We start from the raw sequence: 23019 nt of genomic DNA, 5'->3' as shown, positions 1-23019 counted from the left end.
GTGGCACGCAGAGTCATTTCTGAGGGTACGCAAGACGTTGCCCTGTCAGCTCCAGCGCGCCAGCTGATTTCCGCCTTGATTTTCAGCTGTTTTTCACCCTCCAGAGGCTTCCCTGAAAACAACCCAACACGCAAACCGGAGTTTCGGGAATCAACTTCCGGTTTGCGTGTTGGTCTGTTTTTCTCCCTCCAGAGGTTTCAGAGAAGCTTCCTGAAGCCTTTGGAGGGAGAAAAACAGCCCAACGGGCAACCCAGAAGTCCGAAAATGGGCTGTTTCTAGCCTTCAGAGGGCCTCGGGGGAGGGAGCTATTTGCATCCCCCCAGGCTCCTAGAAAGGGTCTGGAACCTGGGGAGGGTAAAAACTGGTCCACCGTACCATCGCATGTCAAAAGCAGGGAAAGCGCAGGGATGGTGGGCCTGCATGCGCGGGTATCGGCGCATAGAATTATGGGTGTGGGTACACACACCCTGCGCTCCCCCCGCTTTTGGCACGCGATGGCAAAAAGGTTAGCCATCACTGACCTAGACTAAATACCCTGATCACTGTCTCTATGAAGACAGTGTCAGCAGGATTACTTTGTCAAGCATTAAAACAGGAATATATTTTATTTTTTTGCTCCCAAAGGCTTATTGGATGCCTGTTTAGATCTTCAGGAAAAGGGATATACAAGTGAGAACTTGTGTGCATAATCCTGCATATTTTACTCACCAAAACATATACTTACATTGCTTGCTAACACCTGCTTACCTCCTCCTCCTCCATTTCCTTCTACTTCTGCTACTCCTACTTCCTCCGTCCTCCAGAACTTTGCCTTCGCCTCTCTATTAGTACTATGCTATACGGAAAACTTCGGACAAAAAAACTTGCTTGAAGTTCTCTACCTGCCTGTCAAGAGCCACAGTGGGTCAATTGGAAACTTTCCCATAAAAGCTGAACTAAATGGAAAATGCAAACAAGATGCTGCATTTCATTACCAATATTTGAGTTCTGCAAAACTAATGTAAGGAAAAGCAGATGTGTTTTTGCTTCATTAACTGGCGAGGAAGAATTATTCTGTGATGACCAAAACTCAATGCATTTGATTTCCACAGTGCTTGAATAATAGGATATCTATTAGAGCTGCTTATTTTGATTACATTCTGAATCTTGTGTTGAAACAGACGGTTTCTGCAGTATAGGTCCCAGTCCTTTAATTCTGTTTACTTTGATGGTTAACTTCTTCCTTAGTTCTTAAGCCAAGGGTTCACAAGGGATTACTGTTAGCACATTAGTAGATGTAAATCAGTAAATGTAAATTATTATTATCCTTATTATAAATAATATTAAATAAATATTTATTCGTCAAACAGATTTTAAAGTTTTCATAAGTAAACTTTGGAATCTTCTACTTTCCACACAGAATTGTAAGCAACCACTTTTTAAGAAGGAGGGTATCAAGGAAGCAAGGTATGCAGGGCAGTCAAACAAAGAATGCTTTTGGGAGATGAAGCAACCTTTCCTATCCAATATATCTAGAGATCTATAACTTCTATCCAAAGCACTACCTTTATGTTCAACAACATCAAGAGCTGTGGTGGCGCAGTGGTTAGAAAGCAGAATTGCAGGCTGATTAACTTACTACTCACTGCCAAGAGTTCAATCCTGGCAGTTTCAAATCTCACCAGGCTCAAGGTGGACTCAGCCTTCCATCCTTCCAAGGTCAGTAAAATGAGGACCCAGATTGTTGGGGGCAATAGGCTGACTCTGTAAACTGTTTAGAGAGGGTTGTAAAGCACTGTGAAGTGAGTCCAGCAATTTCTAAATTGCTAAATCCCGAATTTCTCTTCCCTCCGGATAGGGGGGGAGGTGAAAAAATGATTTCTAATAATTAATCCTTCCACTGCAGGATTTCACGATGCCTCTTTTATCACTCCAAGAAATTCTAACAGAAAGGACAGGCAATGTAGGCATACTCCACCATTTTCTGTACAAGTTCACCAAGGGAAAAAAATTAGAATACAAGCAATTAATTTTGACCTTTTTTGGGGGGGAGGTGTTGGTCCTTAAACTGGAGTAAGCACTCATATAACTGGAATTGTAAAGGGAACAATTTCCTTGGCACAGAAATCTGAAATACATTTATCATAAGCAAAATGTTCATTTACAAGGAAGCCTCCTTTTGCTGTTGAAAAGCAGCCTGCCTCACACTTGCCATCAGAGTCCAGGGTTTTGTTCTTTTCTTGCTCTCCTTAGCTAAATAATCCTTCCTTCCTTCTTCCTGGAACAGATTAAAAGCCCAACCACAAAATAATATGTTTGGTTTTGTTCTTTTCTTGCTCTCCTTAGCTAAATAATCAATCCTTTCTTCCTTCCTTCCTCCTTCCTTCTGGAACAGATTAAAAGCCCAATATAATAATAATGGAACTGCTTATATCCTCTGACATTACCTTAACAGTTCCTATGTCCTTGGTTAGGACTCGAGCTGTTGAGCTGCCAACCAGCCCCAAAGGCTATGAATCTCAACAAAGATTAACATCATAATAATAATAATAATAATAATAATAATAATAATAATAATAATAATAATAATAATAATAATAATAATAATAATAATAATAATAATAATAATAAATCCAAAAAGATAAATAAAAAGGAAAGGACCCTGGAAACTATAGGTCAGTGATGGTGAACCTGTGGCACGTGGAGGCATTTGTCAGGGCACGCGAGGCGCTGCCCTGTCAGCTGGCCAGCAGAATTCACCCCTTTTTAAAGCCATTTTTCGCCCTCCCCAGGCTCCAGGGGCTTTATAGGAGCCTGGGGAGGATTTGGATTTATTGGCTTTATAAATCCAATAAATCCAATAGGGCGAAAAGAGCCTTCCCCGCCGCCCCCTGGAGGCCCTCCAGAGGCTTCATGAGCTTCCCTGAAGCCTCCGGAGCGCAAAAAAAAAGCCTTACGGGCAAACCGGAAGTTTGGGAATGGACTTCCGGTTTGCTCGGAGGGTCGTTTTCACTGCTTTGGAGGCTTCAGGGAAGCCTCCTGAAGGTCCCTGAAGCTTCCAGAGGGCTTCCAGGGGGGCGGGGGAGGCTGTTTTCGCCCTCCCCATGCTCCTATAAAGCCTCTGGAGCCTGGGGAGGGCGAAAAAAGCATGCAAAAATGGGGGGGCGCCTGTAGTGCACGCATGCGCACTGGGGGGGAGGTCGCGCATTGCATTATGGGTGTGGCATGCCTGCACATGACCCCCCTGCGCTCCCCCCACTTATGGCACGTGAGCCAAAAAAGGTTCGCCATTACTGCTATAGGTCAATCACCTGTTTGCCAACAACATACAAGCTCCTTACTGGTATCATTGCAAACTAAATTTACGGAAACTTGGAAAGAAATGATTTGCTTCCTGTAGAACAGAAAGGATCTGCAAAAATTCAAGAGGAACAAAGGACCAACTGCTGATTGACAAGTTAATCCTAAAGAATTCAAAGAAAAGATGAACCAAGATAGGATAGACTATAAGAAAGCGTTTGATTCGGTTCCCCACAGCTGGATCCAGAAATGCCTGAAAATCTTTGGCATTAGCAGCAACATACAAAAATCCATGGAAACTTCAATGAACCTCTGGAAAACGAAGCTTATGGCTAATGGAGAAGAACTGGGTAAAGTTGAAATTAAACGAGGCATTTTCCCTTTCACCCCTACTTTTTATACTCTCAATGCTACCAATGACAACCATTTTGAAGAAGGTGAACTGTGGATACGAACTTGCAAAGAAAGGACTGAAAATTTCACACTTGGTGTACATGGATGATTTGAAGTTGTTTGGTAAAAGAAAAGCTGAACTGAATTTATTAATTGAAAACACAAAAGAATTTAGCCAAGACATTGGTATGCAGTTTGGAATTGACAAATGTGCAACAATGGCAACCAAGGCAGGCAAGGTCCTAGAAGATGATGGAATACAACTTGAGAATGAAGAAATGATAAAGGCAGTAAAACCAGAAGAAGGCTACAAGTACTTGGGGATTTTAGAGGCCTCTGACTTAATGTATAATAAAGTCAAAGAATTAACCTCAGCCAAGTACATTCGACGAATTCGCAAGATATTAAAGTCCAAACTGAGTGGAGGAAACATCATAAAAGCCATAAATACTTGGGCTATACCTGTAATTCGATACTCTGCAGGAATAATTGACTGGACCCAGATGGAGTTGGACAATTTGGACAGAAAAACAAGGAAGCTTATGACAATGAATCATGCTTTGCACCCTAAAAGTGATGTTGACCGATTGTATCTACTAAGAGCAAAAGTTGGTCAAGGACTCCTACAAGTAAAGCAGACTGTGGAAGAAGAAAGACACAGCTTGAATGATTACATCCAGAAAAGTGAAGAACCAATGATTAAGGAAGTAAATAAAGGAGGCCTTTTGAAGACAACTAAGTTAAAAGCTGAATATAAGAAAGAAGTAATTGATAAGCGAGCTGAAAATTGGAAAAGCAAAGCTATGCATGGCCAATACTTGAAAAGTATTGAAGGCAAAGATGACCAAAAACTAACTTGGAACTGGTTAAGATCAGGAGTACTGAAAAAAGAAACAGAAGGCTTTATTTTGGCAGTTCAAGAACAAGCCTTAGCCACAAACTGCATGAAGGCAAAAATTCAACATGTTACCACCAACAGTAAATGTCACCTCTGTAATGAGAAAGATGAGACAGTCGACCACTTGATCAGCGAGTGCAGCAAAATTTCACAAACTGACTACTTACAATGCCATGACCGCGTTGCTAAGATTATTCACTGGAAATTGCGCTAAAAATTTGGATTTGAGTACAGCAAAAACCACTGGAACCATCAGGTTGAGAAGGTTTTAGAGAATTAGAAAGTCAAGATCGTGTGGGACTTCAGAATCCAGACTGACAGGCACTTGGCCTACAACACACCTGACATAACAATAATTGAAAAGAAAAAAGTATGGTTCATTGTCATTGCAATACCTGGTGATGCACAAATTGAAGATAAACAGCAAGAAAAAATCACAAAGTACCGGGACTTGCAAATTGAAGTTGAGCGACTGTGGAAAAAGAAATTGTGTGTTGTCCCGATTGTAATTGGAGCCCTTGGAGCAATACCTAAAGGACTACCTCGCTATTTGGAAAATTTAAATTTATCAGATTTGAACATTCTGATTCTACAAAAAACCACCCTACTTGGAACAGCTTATATCCTTCGACGTAACCTTAACAGTTCCTAGGTCCTTGGTTAGGACTCGAGCTGTTGAGCTACCAACCAGCCCCAAAGGCTGTGAATCTCACCAAAGATTAACATAATAATAATAATAATAATAATAATAATAATAATAATAATAATAATAATAATAATAATAATAATAATAATAATAATAATAATACGTAGTAGTAGTAGTTTGGTTTTGTTCTTTTCTTGCTCTCCTTAAATAAATAATCAATCAATCCTTCCTTCCTTCTTTCCTTCCAGAATGGATTAAAAGCCCAACCACAAAATAATAATAATAATACATTGTTTTTGCTCTTTTCTTGCTCTCCTTAGATAAATAATCCTTCCTTCCTTCCTTCCTTCCTTCCTTCCTTCCTTCCTTCCTTCCTTCCTTCCTTCCTTCCTTCCTTCCTTCCTCCTAGAACAGTTTACAAGCCCAACCACAAAATAATCATAAAAGAAACTTTTAGTCCTGACTAAGCATAGACAGTGGACCCAAAAAGGGAAACTATGCAGTTTCAAAAATAAAACAGTAATATGCATTTCTTTTTTAGATGCTGAAGATCTTATTTTAACTGATGTTGTTATTTAAGAATCTTAGGAAACAATGGAATGCTTAAGCCAAGTAGTTATGTCCCTCCCCAAAAGGTAATGGCATTGAGTACTACCCTACTTCCTGAAGGATATATTTTTAGTGTCTGACCTTTGTTTCACCTTTGTTTATTTGCAGATAAATTTTAGCTAAGTCTCACAAGTAAAGTGTGTGAAGAAGAAGAGATGAAAGAAAAGAATAATTACCTGGGGAAAAATAGCAAAAGAAAAAAGAAAAAAAAACAGATGTTTTTTGACAAATCAACAAACAACTCAAGTATGATATTTAGCAGTTCACTCACTCTTTCTCTGGAGAAGAACCCTTCCCTGATTCTGTCCAAATATAGTCCATTTCCCATAGTAAAACAGGCTGAAGTCAAGACTAGAAGTCATCATGACAAATACTAGAAGGGCCACTGCCTATACCAGTATTTCTCAACCTCAACAACTTTAAGATATGTGGACTTCAATCAGTGGTGGGTTCCGGATCCCGTTCCAACTGGTACGGTTGGAACAGGCCCAGTGTCGTACATATGGACGCACGCATATGCGTCTTGCCATTGGCGGAGCGTCGCGCAGGCGCTGTACATGCGGTGTGCGGAAGCATTGAAGACTTTAAAGACAGGTAAGGAACGCGGCTGGCCGGGTGGGCCCTCCGGAGCACCGTACTGAAGCAGCACCCGGTGCTCCGAGCAGGCTCCGGTACGCCCATACCGGGGCGTACTGCCTGCAACCCACCATTGACTTCAACTCTTGAAAATTTGCCAGCCAACATGAGTCTTGATTGAAAGGCATGAGTCTACTTCCTCCTATCCCAGCCCCTTTGGAAGGCTTGGCAAGCTTGATCCCCATCAATGATATATTCTCCTAAAGATGATTTATATGGCATCTACCCCAATGTTTGGGGTACCAACTGCGTGGCTTTAAGCTCAAAGTGGCCTTCATTCCATTTTATAATATTGCTTAACTGATCAATCTTTTCTCAATTATTTATACTTTTTTGCCTACATTTTCAGAAAATATTTCAAGGCCTCATTTTTAAATTATTATTATTATATATACTTTATTCATTAAACATGAATCTCAGCCAATTGAACATGCAAAAATACATTACAAATACCATTGACTGGTGCTAATGGTTGATACAGTTTTCTGCCAGCGTCCTAGGTATCAATCAAGTACCTTCTTAAAATATAAGAAGTTCCGAGTAGCGCAGTTCTTTGCAGTTCTGCTGGTGTTACTGCAGGAAGCTGCAATTTGTTGATGTATCTTATAAAATTCTTGGACAAGGTGCCAAGGGCCCCGATGACAATGGTTATCACTGGTTACATTCTTTATCCATAGCCATGTAGTTTCGATGGCCAGGTCACGATATTTCATTATTTTTTCTAGTTCTTTTTCTTCAACATCTCCAGGAACAGCGATATCATTAAACTGTACACTTCGGCCCCTCTACAACCGTGATATCTGGCGTGTTATGCTCCAAATGATGATCCGTTTGTATTCGAAAGTCCCACAAGATCTTCACCTTCTCATTTTCAATAACTTTTTCACTTTATGTTCCCATGACTTTCTGGATACAGGTAAATCATATTTTTTATACAATGACCAGTGGATTAATTTAGCAACTCGGTCATGTCTAGCTTTGTAATCAGTTTGTGCAATTTTGCTGCATTCACATATTAAATGTGAAACAGTTTCGACTTTGTTATTGCAAAGTCGGCAGTTTGGGTTGTCAGTGGATTTTTGTATCTTCGCTTTCATGGCATTAGTTGTAGTGCTTGTTCTTGAGCAGCAGTATTAAACTTTCCGTTTCTTTCTTGATAGTTCCCATCTTAAGCCATGTCCACGTCAAGTTGTCATCACATTTTCCTTCAATGTTTTTCAACTGCTGTCCATGCAAAGCTTTGGTTTTCCATCTATTTAATCTGTCATCCAGATCTGTTTTTCCTTATATTCTGCCTTTCTTTCTGTTGTTTTTATGCTGTTCTCCATTTTCACAGCCTGCAGCAATTTTTCTGTACTTTGGTTCACATAATCATTCAAACTTCGTTTTTCTTCTTCTACAGTTTGATGGATTTGCAATAGCCCCCTGCCCCCTATTTTTCTTGGCAGGTACAACCTGTCGATGTCACTTCATGGATGTAAAGTGTGGTAAAGAGTTCCTGAAGCCACGGCAAGGCTTGAAGTCGCGGCAGGCTATCAAAGCTGTGGCAAAGCTTTTGCAGCCGCGGCAAGGCTGTTAAAGCTGTGGCGCTCAGGAGACTAGAATTGAGCAAAAAGCTGGCCCCTGAAGCCTCTGATTAACTCTGCTGCACATGGGAGCCTGTCATCCCTGTACACTCAGATTGGGCAGAGCACCCCCAGGCCCAGAGGCAAGAGACCAGGTCACTCCTGCCTCCTTATGAGACTGACAAAGCAGACTCTATGGCCAGCAGTCCAAAAATATAAGAAATTTAGAATATCCAATTAATCGAATTAGAATAATAATAATAGTAATAATAATATCTCAAAGGAGCCAAGCTTTGGCTCCTTTGAGGTATTATTATTACTATTATTATTATTCTAACTAGCTTAGTGATTGGACCAGAGACTGAGAGAAAACTGGGAACCAATAGGGAAGAAAGGATACTTTAAGAAAATTCCCTCAGTCTCTGGACCAATCAGGCTGTGACTAAACCCAGCTGTAGCCCCTCCCACCGTATCTACAGGAAAAGTTTGCGTGTTTTCCGGTCCAGATTTTCCAGTTCAGCCAGAGTCCAGTTGATGATTCCAGCTGAGTAGCGTATCACTGGAACTGCCCATGTATTAATGGCTTTAATTATGTTTCCAGCATTCAGCTTTGATTTTAATATTTTGAGGATCCTCCTGATGTATTCCTTTTGCGTTGATGATGATGATGATGATTATTATTAATACTAGTCACATCCTCAACCCGCAAACTACTTCTGAAATTTTGCAAGGAAAACTGCAGGGATTAGTCTAGGCTAAAAACGAGAATGTGTGCGCATGCGCCAGAATCTGGAAGTTTAGCTTCCTGGCGCGCGCATGTGTGCTGGCCACCTGATCTTCTGGTTTCTAATGCGCATGCCACTGTGTGCCACTTCCGGCATGCATGCATCATGAGTCTAGGCAGTCACTAAAAGACTAACCTAAATGACTAATCTGAAAGCACACACACACTGGTTTTATGTGATATGTACCATTGAAAAGTCTCAGCAATGACAGGACCTGGATAATTTTACCTACATCTACAGTGTGAGGCCGCATGGATGGAAAACAACCAAGAAATCCCAGTGATAGGAAGCATAAACATCCTGGAGGAAAGCACTTCTATGTGCTATTGAGCCAATTACATAGATTGAAGAAGACATGTTCGGAAACTCCGTTGCTAAAGTAGCTATTGTTATCTTCTTTGCCCAGGGTCTGTAAATTTAATTTTATAATATTTATATTTTAATGTAGATTTTTATATTTTTATATCTGGTGTTTTATTTGATTGTTCGCACTGCCCAAAGTTCCTTTTGTGAGATAGGAGGTTATGATTAATAAATAAACAAATTAGACTTGTCTGTGTAGTAGAATCAGAAGTAGAATCAAGAACTGACTTGAAAGAGGCATCACCTTTTACTCAAATGAAGGTACACAACAATAATTGGAAATTAAGAGTATATTCAACACAAACACATTTTAAAAGCAATCTTATGGTTGCAATAAAAACCTGAATGTATCCACCATCAACTTAGGTTGCCAGGGACAAATAGGAAAAAAGCAAAGGCTAATATATTCAGTATCAGACAGTCTTGCTTTAGGAAAAAACTTAACCACACTTCTAATTTGCCTTTGAAAATCATATAGTACTATTAGCTATGCTAACTGCATACATTTATGGCAAAAAGATTAAGCCACATTTTAGTTACAATTATATCTACAGGATTATCCATATCTTTCCTCTTTAGATACAAACATCTCTCTGTCTAAATCTGGGGTGTCAAACTCAAGGCCTGCGGGCCGCATCTGGCCCGCGATGTGGTCGGAACCAGCCTGCAAGGCTGGGGTGGTCTACCCAATACAAAGAGGAAAGATCAGGCCAGCGTGCATTCGGCCCAGTCTACCCAGTGCAAAGAGGAAAGATCAGTCCAATGTAGCTTCGGACTGGTCTACCCAATGTGAAGAGGAAACATGCCAGCAGTTTGGGGAGTGGCATCAAGCTGGCCATACCCACTCAGTCAGCCACACCCAGCCAGCCCCCTCCCCACCCCGAGATCAACCACAGCCTTGATGCGGCCCTCAATGAAATTGAGTTTGACACACCTGGTCTAAATGCACCATCTGCAGAATGGGTGCACTCCAAATCCCATCAATTAAATGCTGTCGTCCTATGGGAGCAAGATTTGCTCAGCTTGCTAGGCCCCAAAAACAACACTTAAGAATGGTTTCCTTTATTGCTCTTCACCTATAGACAGAATCTTGCCAGACTAAAGCAACTATTGGTATAACTACTGGTATATGCTGGGAATAGCCGCAGAGGAGCCATTTTAACCCTCTTTCTGCTGAACGAACTTTGCAAGCTCTGCTGCTTCTTTGCTCTCTGGAAAACAGCCCCTCCCTGCTGGAAATCCAGATTACATTGCACATCACATTACAACACCCTGGGTTCTTGGGAAGAACGTGTTGTGCATGAAGGCCAACACCAGTTTAAAAATCTGTGACTTCACACTATTGTGTACAGTTAATATCATCCTCAATATATTTAGCGTTTTAAGCATTGTATTGTCCAATTTGAAGAAAGTTAAGATAATTATTTAAGCTATTATCAAGTAGTAGAAGTCTCCATTAAGGTCCTCCAGTTTACTGTAATTTATATTATTTAGCCAGACCACACGAACCCACCAAATCTGCAGAACAATGCTTTCAAATGACATAAGCCAGAGGTATAGAACTAATAAGTAATTTGTGGGCTGTCATTCCTATTCCATACTGCTAAGCAGCCTTCAGTATTATCAAGGAGTTAGAGACCCATTGTGACAACTGAACTGCAGCATAACCCATGCACCTGCAAACTCAGCAATATGTACAATGCGAGGATTGGAAGGAAGAAATGTTCATAGTATTTCTGTGCACCTGGATGTTTGGAAATGTGACAAGATGTTGTGAGTGATAATGTTAAAGAAAATGGAAAAGAAGACAATATGCATATGGAGTAGCTTATAACCCCTAACTTTTTTTAGGATCTAGAACTGGTAACAGAAATGAATTATGTGCTGTAAGAGTTTTTTAGCTCTCCCCCTGCCTCAATATCTTATGAAATATTTCTGGAATAAGAAAGAAAAACACCTTTCTTCTGCAACTTTCCGGAAGCTGCCCCTGCCTCTGCCATTTAGAGACAGGTGCTTATCTGTTAATAAAGTATAGGACTAGAACTGGTGAAAGACTCGTGGTTCTTCCCTATCAGTCAATTCAGGCCAGCTGACAGAACTGTTATATGAAAAAAAAAAAAGGAAATATAAAGTCCTATTATAGCATCTTGACTGAAATAATAATAGTAGTAATTAAAAATTATAATGATAGTCATATGTCTGTTAGGTGTGAGAATTAAGAAGGTATTTTTTATATTTTTTTCTTATTGTATAATAAAGAATGGGAAGATCTTAATGGGGAGGGAATATTTCTTTTTCTTCTTTCACTCTCAAAACTTCAGCTATGCTGCAGATCTGCGTGGAAGTGTTCTCATTAAAGAAAGAGGCATACACTAATATTTTATTGCAATTTCTTTACTTTTTCCTGTATTAGTGGCATAGCACCTTTGACTGCTTAAAATTCCAAACAAAGTTCACTGCAATTTTAAGACACAGTTTAGGAAGCCTAATTAATCACTGTAGGATTAACATATGAATACACATACACAGGATTGCACTGGACACAAGAAACGTTGCAAATTACTCATCCTTCACTGGGCGAAACTGAAACTTTTGCATAATTTTGCTACCTTTGCATTAGTGGTTGTTTTAAAGTGAAACAAAATCAAAACCTATACTTTTTACAGTAATCTTTACATCAAGAAAATTCATCTGAAAGGATCAAATGCAAAGTGATAAATACTACATTAATTGCTAGTATTTCAGCTCTCCCCAAAATTATTTGGTCCTCAGTGGAGTAGTTAAAAAAATAATGCTGTGACATTATTCGTTCTAATGGGGTTTGCTCGACTCCCTTATAAATGAACTTATCATTAAAAGAAAATTATACAGAATTGGAAGTTGCAAATTGTAAATAACAAAGGTGTTAAGTGCACTTTTTTTTTTAAAAAAAAAAGAAAAATCTACTCTGCAATTGTGGGGAAGTTCTTAGGTCAGAGTACAAGAGCTTAAATAACAAATAACTGCCATTGCTTTATTTTAATAAAACAATTATACTAATAAGAATTTATACTGCCAGACAATGCCTTATATTCAATAGAGCAGAAGCCTAAAACAATGCCCTACAACACATACTTCTAAAGGAAGATTTCAAAATTAATATTCAGCGTCAGATCAGCTTCTTATTAAGTAAGCAAACAGGCTTAAAAACTATCATGAACTAGACTTTTTAAAGTTGATTTTACTCTATACGCACCAGGTAGCCTCTGTTTTTTATCAACACCTAAGCCATCATGTTCAATAAAAAAACTGAATTATCTTTGAGACAACTGGCAATATAAATAATCATCTCTATATTTATACAATAAAAGTAACAAATATAATAGCAGTGGAAAAATTCAAATCTGAAAAAGGGATGGGAGAGGCAACAGAAAATCGAAATACGATGAGCATGAATGAAAAGAGAATAGTTTAAGGGAAGCTTCACCTTGCCCTCAAGGAAGAGAAAAGCTTACATGCTGTTAGTAGGAGTGGGCAAAGGCACAAGACATCAAGATGGGAGGGGGGTTAATTTCTCAATTAATTTAAAATCATTAGCCAGGTCTTTGGCTACAGCTGCTAGTTTTTCATTTAAGTGGGGGGGAAGGGTGGGTGGATGGGTGGAGGGAAGAATTTTAAGTGCCAGGAACTTTTACCAAAACGTGGGTCAAGTCTTGGATCTAGCCAAGATGTAGTCTTGTTCTTATGGTTTATGTAGTAAATTTCTCCATCCTGGGTCATGGCTTGTTCCCATCCTTCAGGGAGCGGGCCTGTAACACAGAAGGAAGCAATTCATAGTAGGCTGTGCTATGCCTGCTGAAAAAAAAAGTAGCTAAACTTAAAAAAAGAAACAAACCCCAGTTAATTTACATAAAACATAGCACACATGAAACTAATTGTTTCAGCATATCGTGGCTCTCAGGATTTAAGGGAAAGGAAGAATACTATTAGCTGTGTTGCAATAAAACATTCCTTTCAAATATTTAGAGGGGGGGGGATTAAAATGCCCTATAATTTACCCCATCTTTTGATTATTCTAAATTCTTCCTATTGCAAAAATGAAAAGGGATAGTTACAAGTCCAGGAACTACTGCCTGGCTTCATAATATGAGGGGGGGGGGGGGGGGGACAACTATTTTCATTTTTGTCTTGGCATCTTTTTCAGAATTAGCCAAACATTCATATTCCAGGACATTTCAAAACTCTATTTTAGGTACATTTCTGTTCCTATTTATCTGTTAATTTTCCATATTTTGTACATTATTCCTTATATTGTACAATTGTTTTTATGTGAAACAGTGGGAGTTCTATGTAAAAATAATGCCCTGCAACAACTCAATAAAGAGACTGTATATATTGATACATATTGCGTATCATCATGGAACCCTTAGCCATACTTATGCTAATTTTGGTCTGGCAAATCATTGGATAGTTTCTGAGAAATAATCTTTTTCCAGACCAAAATTATATAAAAAGCAAAAGGGGCTCAATGGTCTTCAGATTCTTTTGAACTATCATTTCAGAAATCTCAGACCATTTTTTGATCTTTAACCATGAACTTACAGTAGACAACTGGAGGGCAACCGTCCTTGTTCTAAAGAATGGGAAGAGTAATCACGTAGTTTTCACAGGTTTGGTAAGACCACAGATAAATTAGAGGATAAAAGAACTATATAAACCATTAATCCGGGAGAAACTTGTTTATTAGCTGGGAACAGCAATGTCCTGTTTTAATGAGCATTGCTAATGTTCCATATTGAAATTTCACAGTAGACCATGCTCCACTTAGCTTCAATGGAAAACACACATTAATTATGAAAATCTTATGGACATTATGTAGAAAATGAAAGTGATTAGCTAACAGACTTTCAATGTTATTTCAAGAAAAACAGAGAATGAACTCTTTTTAAGTTGGGAAGGTCAACCAAGAGAGAATAAAGGAAGATTATGAAGAGTGTAGAAAAATAGGAAAGTTTATTTGCAATATTGACTTTTTGAAAAATCCAAAACACTGAGAATACTGTTGTGCTGCCCAAATCTTTGTTCATTTCACTTTTGTTTAATAAAATCTTGAAAATATTGTATATTATATTTTTTTTGATAAGACAGAGTTCTGCTAGCTTTATTACTCTAACTCTTATCAAACCCTGTAGCTTGAGAATAAACAAAATTGCTAAACCACTATAATTTCATCCAAAACAACTGTGTCAAATATTCTTAACTCTTATTTCCCACACCATCCTCAAACTTTTTCAACTGGTAAATATTGGGGCTATAGTGCAGCACCTTGCTTCGTCATTGTAGGAAGTCTTGTTTATTATTTTTATCACTAGTCTATAGCATTAAAAGTCTATATCTGTTCCTGCATCTAAGACAGAATTTCTTTTTAATTTTGCAGACAAGTTCATACGCTGCTTTAATAAGCCATGGTTTGAAGAAATTCAATACATTATCCAGGACAATGTATTGCATTTCACATTAGTAATATTCTTTTCCCCCTTCACATATGTTTTGTCCTGATCTGACCAAATACGAAGAAGCAAAACGAAATGCCAAACTTGACCTTGTTCTGCTTAGAAAATACCATAAAGCAATTCCATAAAAATGAGGTGAAGTTCAAACAGCAATTATTAGTATTATTATTTGCTTTCATTTTTCAGGACGGAATCTGTAAATAATTTAAAATATACGAATAGCATCTAATGCCAGGTTAGACTTGCAAAAAACGAATATATCATTTAATGCTGTCAACTGCCCAGTTATGTTCTTGAGATGGGTGGCTATATACTGTAAATAAAATAAAACCATTGAAGAATTGTCTATTTTCAACCTCTAATTCTGCTTATGATTAGTATGTTGCCGAACCAAACACTAAATACTATTTTCACAAAACAATTTTGAACTTCATACAATGCCATTAAATCGTATCTCACTGTTACATCTTGGGTCAAGATGAAACAGTGTGTTGCTAAGACTACATTTGCTACCAGAATAATTTGCGGTGTTCTCTCCACATTCTTAGATACCCATAATTATCATTTTTCACCAAGCTTAGGAAGTATGACTAATTACAAATCTCTATTGCTCCCTGGCAAGGAATGGCCTTTCAAATCAGCAACATGTCTTATTGCAGAGACAGATTCAAAAATTATTATTGCGAAACTTTTACCACTCTTCAAATCATGGTTTTAAAGAAAAAAAAAATACACACACTTATTTTGCTTAAAAAAAATCCCTGGAGATTTCCATAAACATCTTTTTCTGTAACTTTAAACGAACTCTTTATCATATAATCAACCAATGTTCTCACATAAAAGCCTTTCCTTTAACATGCTGATAGAACAAATAACAGTAGAACAACATCTACTTTTCTTAATACTATCATCTTTTCTTAATCTTCTAGGAAGGAGAACTAGCAGATGAAAAATATAGGCCTATGGAACAAACCTTAAGAGTAAAACACCTGCTTTCTTAGTCATAAAAGTATTTGCTCATACAAATGTTTTAATAAAGCCTACATTTTTATTTCAAATGGACAAGATACGGATGGAAATGAGAATGATTAAGACCCATCTAGTTATCCTCCAGATTGAGAGCCTGAATCTGAATGGAGAAGCTACGGATTAATAATCCAGGACTTTTTTTTTCTCAAGGAAAGAAAATTATTTCAGATCACTCACGATACGAAAACTTGTAGCAGACAGATATTAGATATTACTATATTCTTACTGAGGAAAATTATAAATTCCAGCCAAGTTTTCTGACTGCCTGTTCCAATGTCTGTTAATTCACAATCCTACCAGGGGCAGAAATAAACTATTTCATCTTAATCAGTCTGTCTGTCTGGCAATAAAGGTCATAAAATCGGGTAGAGCTCACTTAATGACCACATCACTTAGGGATGGAAGTTCCAGTTTCAATTGTGGTCATAAGTCTAAGACTACCTGTACTGATTATTAATATATCCATAGCAGAATCTGTAAAAAGTGCCATTTTATAAATCAGGGATCCATCTTCATTCAAAAGAATTTTTCCTTCACAGGTTGCCAAAAATATATATGTATCAATGTTCATTTTGCTTCAATACTCTATTTAGTTTGTTATTTTATTTTAATAAAATAGTTTAATAAAATAAAATTGGTTTGTAATTTTATTTTATACTTTATTTTTTATTTCAAATGTTCTGCACATTTACAGTTTATTTTCTTAGTGTATTATACACCCGTAAGCAACTTTGAACATTACTTTGAAGGCAGAAAATTAATTATTAAAATGTTGAAAAGATGGTGGGAATGACAAGACAAAGAAGACAAAGACAAGCTTAGAAAAAAAGACTTTGGATATCAAAATCCAACATGGGAGAAGTGACCCTGTACACTCCAGTCTGATTTCCTCCAATCCAAAGCTTAGTCCATTCAGATTTCTCAGGACTGTGTGGTAATTTTGCATCCCAAGTAAAAATCGTGCTTTGAAGCACAAGGAAACAGTAACACCTGTGGGGCAGTGGTGGGTTGCTCTGACCGTCGCTATCGGTATGCTGATCGCGGTCTGTCTGTGCACACGCCTGATGTGTGCTGTGCATGTATGCGCAGTCCATCACCTCTCCAACACCCAGCTGCTTGTTGGGGCGCGCTCAGGCTCTGCACGTTGTGCGCCTTTTGGTATAAATAGAGCTATAGAGCGCAGGCGGGTAGGTGGACCAAACAAGTCACCATACCAGTACGCTCTCAGCTGCTCCAGGCCACTACCGGTCAGGAGCGGCAGCAACCCACCACTGCTGTGGGGAACCAACTTAAGGTAGCTACCTTCCTTCTTAAGGTCACAAAGTTGCCTTCCACAAGCTACAGCATGGTCTTAAGAACATACATGCATATGTTTGACGCACCTTTGCTATAAAAACCATATTCTATATTGCTTAAATCACTTGGCAACATGGAGTTCAGAAAATACTGATGTTTGCAAAAGATTTATCTATATATGATAAACCACTGCCAACAAAAGCCACTATGAAATCATAGCAAACAAAATAATAAGAAATAAATGCACCGAGGTATAAAAGAAACAAAACTGAGAAAGTTTTCAACATGACAAGGCAAAGCCTAGGAAGAGGATAATGAAGACTTGCATACACCTATGGCATTTTGCACAAATCCTCATATACTGTTTTAAAAATTAGAACGTTTCAAAAAATTCAAGCTTACTTCCTCCACTGCCATAACACTTTCTATTCATCAATTTGTGTTTTATTTCTCATAGGATGTATCTGTTTGATAATACTTATATGGGAGACAATAATCTGTGTAACATCCATTTTCAGTAATAAATCTCAGCAATAATGACAAATGATCAGCATAAACTTTATATTCTAAATGTTAAGCTTCTTGAAATTCTCTTATAAATTCTGGTTGGTTTCTCCTTACCGGTTGCTGAATTCATTATATTCTGCTGCACTGGAGGGCTTGTAGGAGCTGTAACATTCATTTGGGAAAGGAGAGTCTTCCTTGGATCCTGCCATGTTGTTGTCTGATCAATGTGACTAAAGCAAAATAGAACAAAGTGTTAAATGCCACATAAGGGAAACAATATGAAAATTCATAATGAGCAGTTAGAAAATGAGCAATGAATCTGACAGTCCTGAAAAAAATCTGCTCCAAATCATTGCAGCCACAGGCAGAATTAATGCAGAGTGTCCAAGAATTTTTGCTGATCTGTGTTATGAAAAACAAGTCACAGAATTTAGAAATTGCTTTTGAAATTCAGAAATACTTCTAAAGAATAAAAGTGCAATATGTTATGTGAGGTCTGAATTTCAAGTCAAATGGAATCCTGCTGGAACATATACAAATTCAGAGTAGGCCCATCTAGGGTAGCATTTAGAATATTTGACAGATTGTCAAATGTTAGTTTCAATCTTGAAGGTGGCCAACTGGTATTTATTCCCTGACTTGTTTGTGTTCCTAAAACCATGTTAATTTCAATAAAAGGACTTTTTCATTACATACAATTAAACCAGAGAGGAGGTATTGAAAAATTTAAACATTTAGACAGGTATCTAAAATAAATGTATCTTATAAGTGACAGATTTAATAATATATTAAATATAAATATATATTAAGTCAAATATTTCACTTGCAATCAACTTCTTTACGGTATGTAAGGAATTTATATTTTAATGACAAACCTTTATGCATAATGCCCACAATGTTCAGAATTTATTAGGCATAATAAATATAACAAAAAGTGTAAGCTATCAATATCACCAAGAATATTAATTAAAACAAGGGGAATGTTATTAATATTCACTTGAAGTTTTTTTTAATGTAGTGGCACAATAGCACTAATGTATTATCAAAAGATTAAGATAACAAATGCATAAAGTTGCTTTTTTTTAAAAAAAAGAAAAGTGTGGAATATTACACTGCCTGTTACTAGCTGCTTTATTTTGAATTCCTCAAACTGGAAGAATTTAAGACCTAGAAATAGAGAAGAAATTTCTGAACAGCATTTTTACTATTCAGCCCCTGCAGAACTACCTATTGACTCCAAATATCATCTGTCTAATCCAACAAAAACGGGAAGAATGGGCTTCCTCCAGGACCCCTTCCCTTAGGGAATTTATCAGGTCTTGGGGACAAACGTCGTGGTTTTATTCCGTCTAGTAAGTGGATAGTCTCTGATTTTTGTCATATTGCTTACAGATAGACGTCAACCTATGACCATTCAGTTGAAGGTTGAAAGTTAAGACAGTGCTAAAAGAACGGTAGTTATGACTGGTCCTTGGAATTCTGGCCATCCCAGCAGTCCCACAGCCATGTGATTGGCAACCAGTTTGTACTTATGACTAGTTGCAGCCCTACAATCATGTGATTCAGTGGTGGGATTCAATTTTTTTTTTTACTACTGGCTCTGAGGGTGTGGCTTGTTGGGCATGGCAGAGGAAGAATACTGCAAAATCCCCATTCCCTCCCCACCCCACTAACCTGCTTTCCAGCTCCATTCTCCTGTGCAGGGCAACAGAAGAAGATCAGCTGGGAGGCAGCAGGGGCGGGGCCAGCCTATTTGCCAGTTCTCCAAACTACTCAAAATCTCTGCTACTGGTTCTCCGGAACCTGTCAGAACTGGCTGAATACCACCTCTGATGTGATTGCCATTTGCAATGTTCCCTGCCAGCTTCCACACTCACTTTCCGAGGAAGCTGCAGGGAAGATCACAAGTTCGAGGAGTAAGTCCTTTCTACCTCCATACCTTCCCCTAGCCCCTCTGTGCTCATGCTATATTGGCCACTTCTGTATCCCCGTATCCCTCCCTCCTTTCCAATGCACCCTTTTGTGCTCTCTCTCCCACGCATCTCTTTCGCAACCTCCTTGACTCACTTGCCTGCCAACTGGCATGGAGCTTGCCACTTCTTGCCCGCTTCCCCACTGACTTTGGTTGTGGGAAGCCTGGAAGGAAGCTGCCTCAACCTAATCATTATGGATTTGGTTAACAGCAACCAGGACTATAGGCATTGTTGTTACTACGTGATGCAGTCAAGCTTTTATGACCTCACTGCTTAAGTGACAGAAATTCTGATCCCAATTGCTGTGGCAAGTTGAGGATTACCTCTAATGCTATTTGTGGGACTATTTTTCTCCCATTTGTTTCTGCCAGCACTATAAGATCAGAAGAAGTTGGCATGTTCTGGATTTCATCCATTAAGCAATGTCCATGTGACAGGACCCAAGAAGCACCTGATCACAGCACTCCCCTTTAAAACACTCGGCTCCCAAACTTTTTTGAAGAACCTCAACCTTGCTTTCCTAAGCAAGTAAATAAAGATTTGCAGTGCTGTCTGTAGGTTCTGTATGTAGTATTACCAATTTAGTTTTATCGTATTGTTTTTAACCCAACGTGCCGATTTGGGGGTTTATGATGTTCAGCGTTGTTTGTGATTGGAATAGCATGCATGTCCACTAAAATGATGAGAAAGCAGCCATCATTATTCTTTGAAAGTTAAGTTGCATGAGAAATCGCATCATGAACATGACTCTTAAAGAAAACATCTAGAACATGAACCACTAATTCACAGAGATACACACTGACCTCCGTTTTCACTGGCAGAGGGTTGCAGGAGGCTGACAAAGCCGAAAATGGAGCTTGGGAGTCCGTTTTCACTGGCAGAGCGCTCTGGCCACCACAGGCACCACCAACATGAGTGATGACACGCTTGCCATGTTCCCCCCCCCCCGGTCCATGTCCCTCCTGAGGTCAAACACAACCTGATGCGGCCCTCAACGAAATTGAGTTTGATATCCCTATTCTAAGTGGTAGCTACACATATCCATCCATCCATCCATCCATCCATCCAATTTAGGCACTCCCCATCTCATTAAGTTCATGCAAACACTAAAGCGCAGGATCCGAAACTTCCATCCATTTGTACTATTAAATAAATGAAAAGCACAAGATGACTTCAGTCAACAGAAGAAAGTATCTGTAGATGACTGCCCATGTTGCCACACACATCCGTCATTCAATATTACTATTTTTCAGGTAGAAAACCTTATTCACTGTTTATTGTATAAAAATCTCCCCATGTTTAATGTTGTGCAGTTTTCACTACAATCCTGCAATCAGCCTGGAACTCACAGCTCATATATCACTGAAAGACACTTTCTGATCTCCTTTAGTTCGGCCTGCAACCTACTTTTCAATAACATGTTGTATTTGGTTTCCATTCAAAAGGAAGTGACGGAAGTTCCATATAATTCTTCCAATCCCTTTTTAATAAAGATGCATTCAAATCCTAGATAATCCTCTCCTCTCCCTCTCCCATCTGACATAAAATAAGTTTATAGGAAAATGTAGCTCAGAAACTACCGACCCACATCATGTTTCAAATATTAATTTTAAAAATTAGAACAACAGATGAAGTTGATTGATTTTATGAAAACAAAAACATAGCAGCCACTTCTCACGGATCCTTTCAAGAGAAACCAAAGCCCAGTGTTTACAAAGAGCTGACTTCCAGTCCTTTAATGTGGCCTGTTGAATCTAAGGCATATCTCTGACTCCTAATCAGCATGAATCTCGTAATACAGTTCCCCTGATTATTTTTTTTCAGAAGAGAAGAAATAAGCAGTAGAAGGTAAGCAGCTGACTTGGAAGAAAATATACTTAACTTTACAAATGAAGCAGTGATGGACAGCAGCCCTTATTAATTGTACAAAAAAAAAACAACCTATCATGACCAGTTCTACCATTCTTTAAGTAAATTCTTCTTACCTCTGTACTGCTGAAGAACAGAATACTGAAAAGGAAAAAAGGAGGATCTGCCAGAAAAGAATGTATACAGAACTTTCCTCCAAATCTCTTCTACCTACCTGTAGGTTATACTTGGAGGAGGGGGAAGGCGTAGGAAAGAGCATAACCTCTCTACATATCCAGATTGTATTCTCCTCTACAATTATCTTTTTGCTTGGAACAGAAGACCTGGAGAAAAATTAAGTCACACAATAGCTCCTATGGCAAAGATTACATTACTACGTATGTCCTAAGAGAAATGCCGCCTATTGCATTCCACCAGTGCTGTATTTCTTTTTCCTGTATATCAAAATCCTTTGAACTCTTGATTTAATCTAATGACCCCATGCTCCTAGATAGAAAAGACAAGTGACATGTGAATAGAAGTCTAAAATTGTTTTTGTCAACAGAATCCTGCTTAATTTCAGCTTTCCTTAATTTTCTCATCAGTTCAGGGAATAGAGCTGGCAGAGCTGGCATTAAAATGCTCAGCAGGCTATTTGCCCAGATTTATGGGCCTCTTACCAAGCCTATATTCGTTGTGAAATTGTTATTTATAAAGTCACATGCCTGGACTTGTTCTCAAGTTCATTAAACCTACAAGTTTAATTTACTCTCTTCACAATGCTGTATTGTTGACTACTGTAATCTTGTTACAGTTCCTCATATAAAAATGTCTCATCTGGGTTACCCACTTTAGACACTTGCTTTTGTCTATTTCCACAATTGTCAATACAAAGTATAGACACAACAGACTGCAGTTACATTATACAAATTAAAACCCTGTTTGTTAACTTCATACTATAATGGAAGTCAGTTTTTCACAAGAAATCTCACCAGTGGTTAATACGACAAGCATAATAATACAGTAAAAAGAATTTCAGGTTGAAGTATCATAAATACTTCTTCATTTAATTCTGAAAGCAAGGATTGAATCACACCTTCATAGTTTACTATATAAAAGAGTTAGTTTTAATACTTTTAATCTAGCTTGGAAATTATTAATTTACTAGGATTTATAATCCTAGTATAATTTTATCCATCAGGACAAAATAAACATACTTGATAGCGCATTTCTAGCTAGTTAGGTATTAACAGCTTCATTTCCCCACAAAATATAATGATTAACAAATAGAGAAGTTACTATTTCATTAAAATATAAATATGATGAACAAAATTCTGTCAATCGTTCTATAGATTACAAAAATAATCAGAAATCACCAAGGACCCCACATTTCAACCCCAGGCTACAAAAATGTATGTATGTATGTATGTATGTATGTATGTATGTATGTATGTATGTACGTACGTATGTAGTCCCCATCTTGTTTCAAAGTAACTGTGGGTAGCTTGCAGTCCTCTATCCATACAAAGCATAGAATCTGAACTGTTTGAAGTTGCCATTTTTTTCTTTTTGGGTTCAAAGAGTAGGGAAAATGAAGAGACCACTGTTACTGCTTTGCCTTTGGGATCTTAACTCCCTTTCGTTAACTAAATTCCAAAGTTTCTGCATCTGGATACATATAGCTTTATGCCCAATATTTT

At 38.2% G+C, this 23019-nt stretch overlaps 1 protein-coding gene across 6 annotated transcripts in view; it reads right to left on the bottom strand.

The window, feature by feature from the left end:
* YAP1 (Yes1 associated transcriptional regulator) overlaps positions 1-23019 on the bottom strand; it is a 101307-nt gene that overhangs the window by 33447 nt on the left and 44841 nt on the right. For 3 of the 6 annotated variants that reach the window (XM_081950010.1, XM_081950012.1, XM_081950011.1), the window contains exons 3-4: positions 17613-17728; positions 12849-12962 (exon numbers count right to left, since the gene is read on the bottom strand). In XM_081950010.1, coding sequence (XP_081806136.1) covers positions 12849-12962; positions 17613-17728 — 230 coding nt within the window. The remainder of the gene's footprint in view (positions 1-12848; positions 12963-17612; positions 17729-23019) is intronic. The other 3 variants (XM_081950013.1, XM_081950015.1, XM_081950014.1) reach the window with 1 other exon arrangement.

This window comes from Natrix helvetica, assembly GCF_964273705.1.
Source record: "Natrix helvetica genome assembly, chromosome: 4".
NCBI lineage: Eukaryota > Metazoa > Chordata > Lepidosauria > Squamata > Natricidae > Natrix > Natrix helvetica.
Note: the sequence above shows the minus strand (reverse complement) of the source record. Positions and strands in the feature narration are given on the sequence as shown.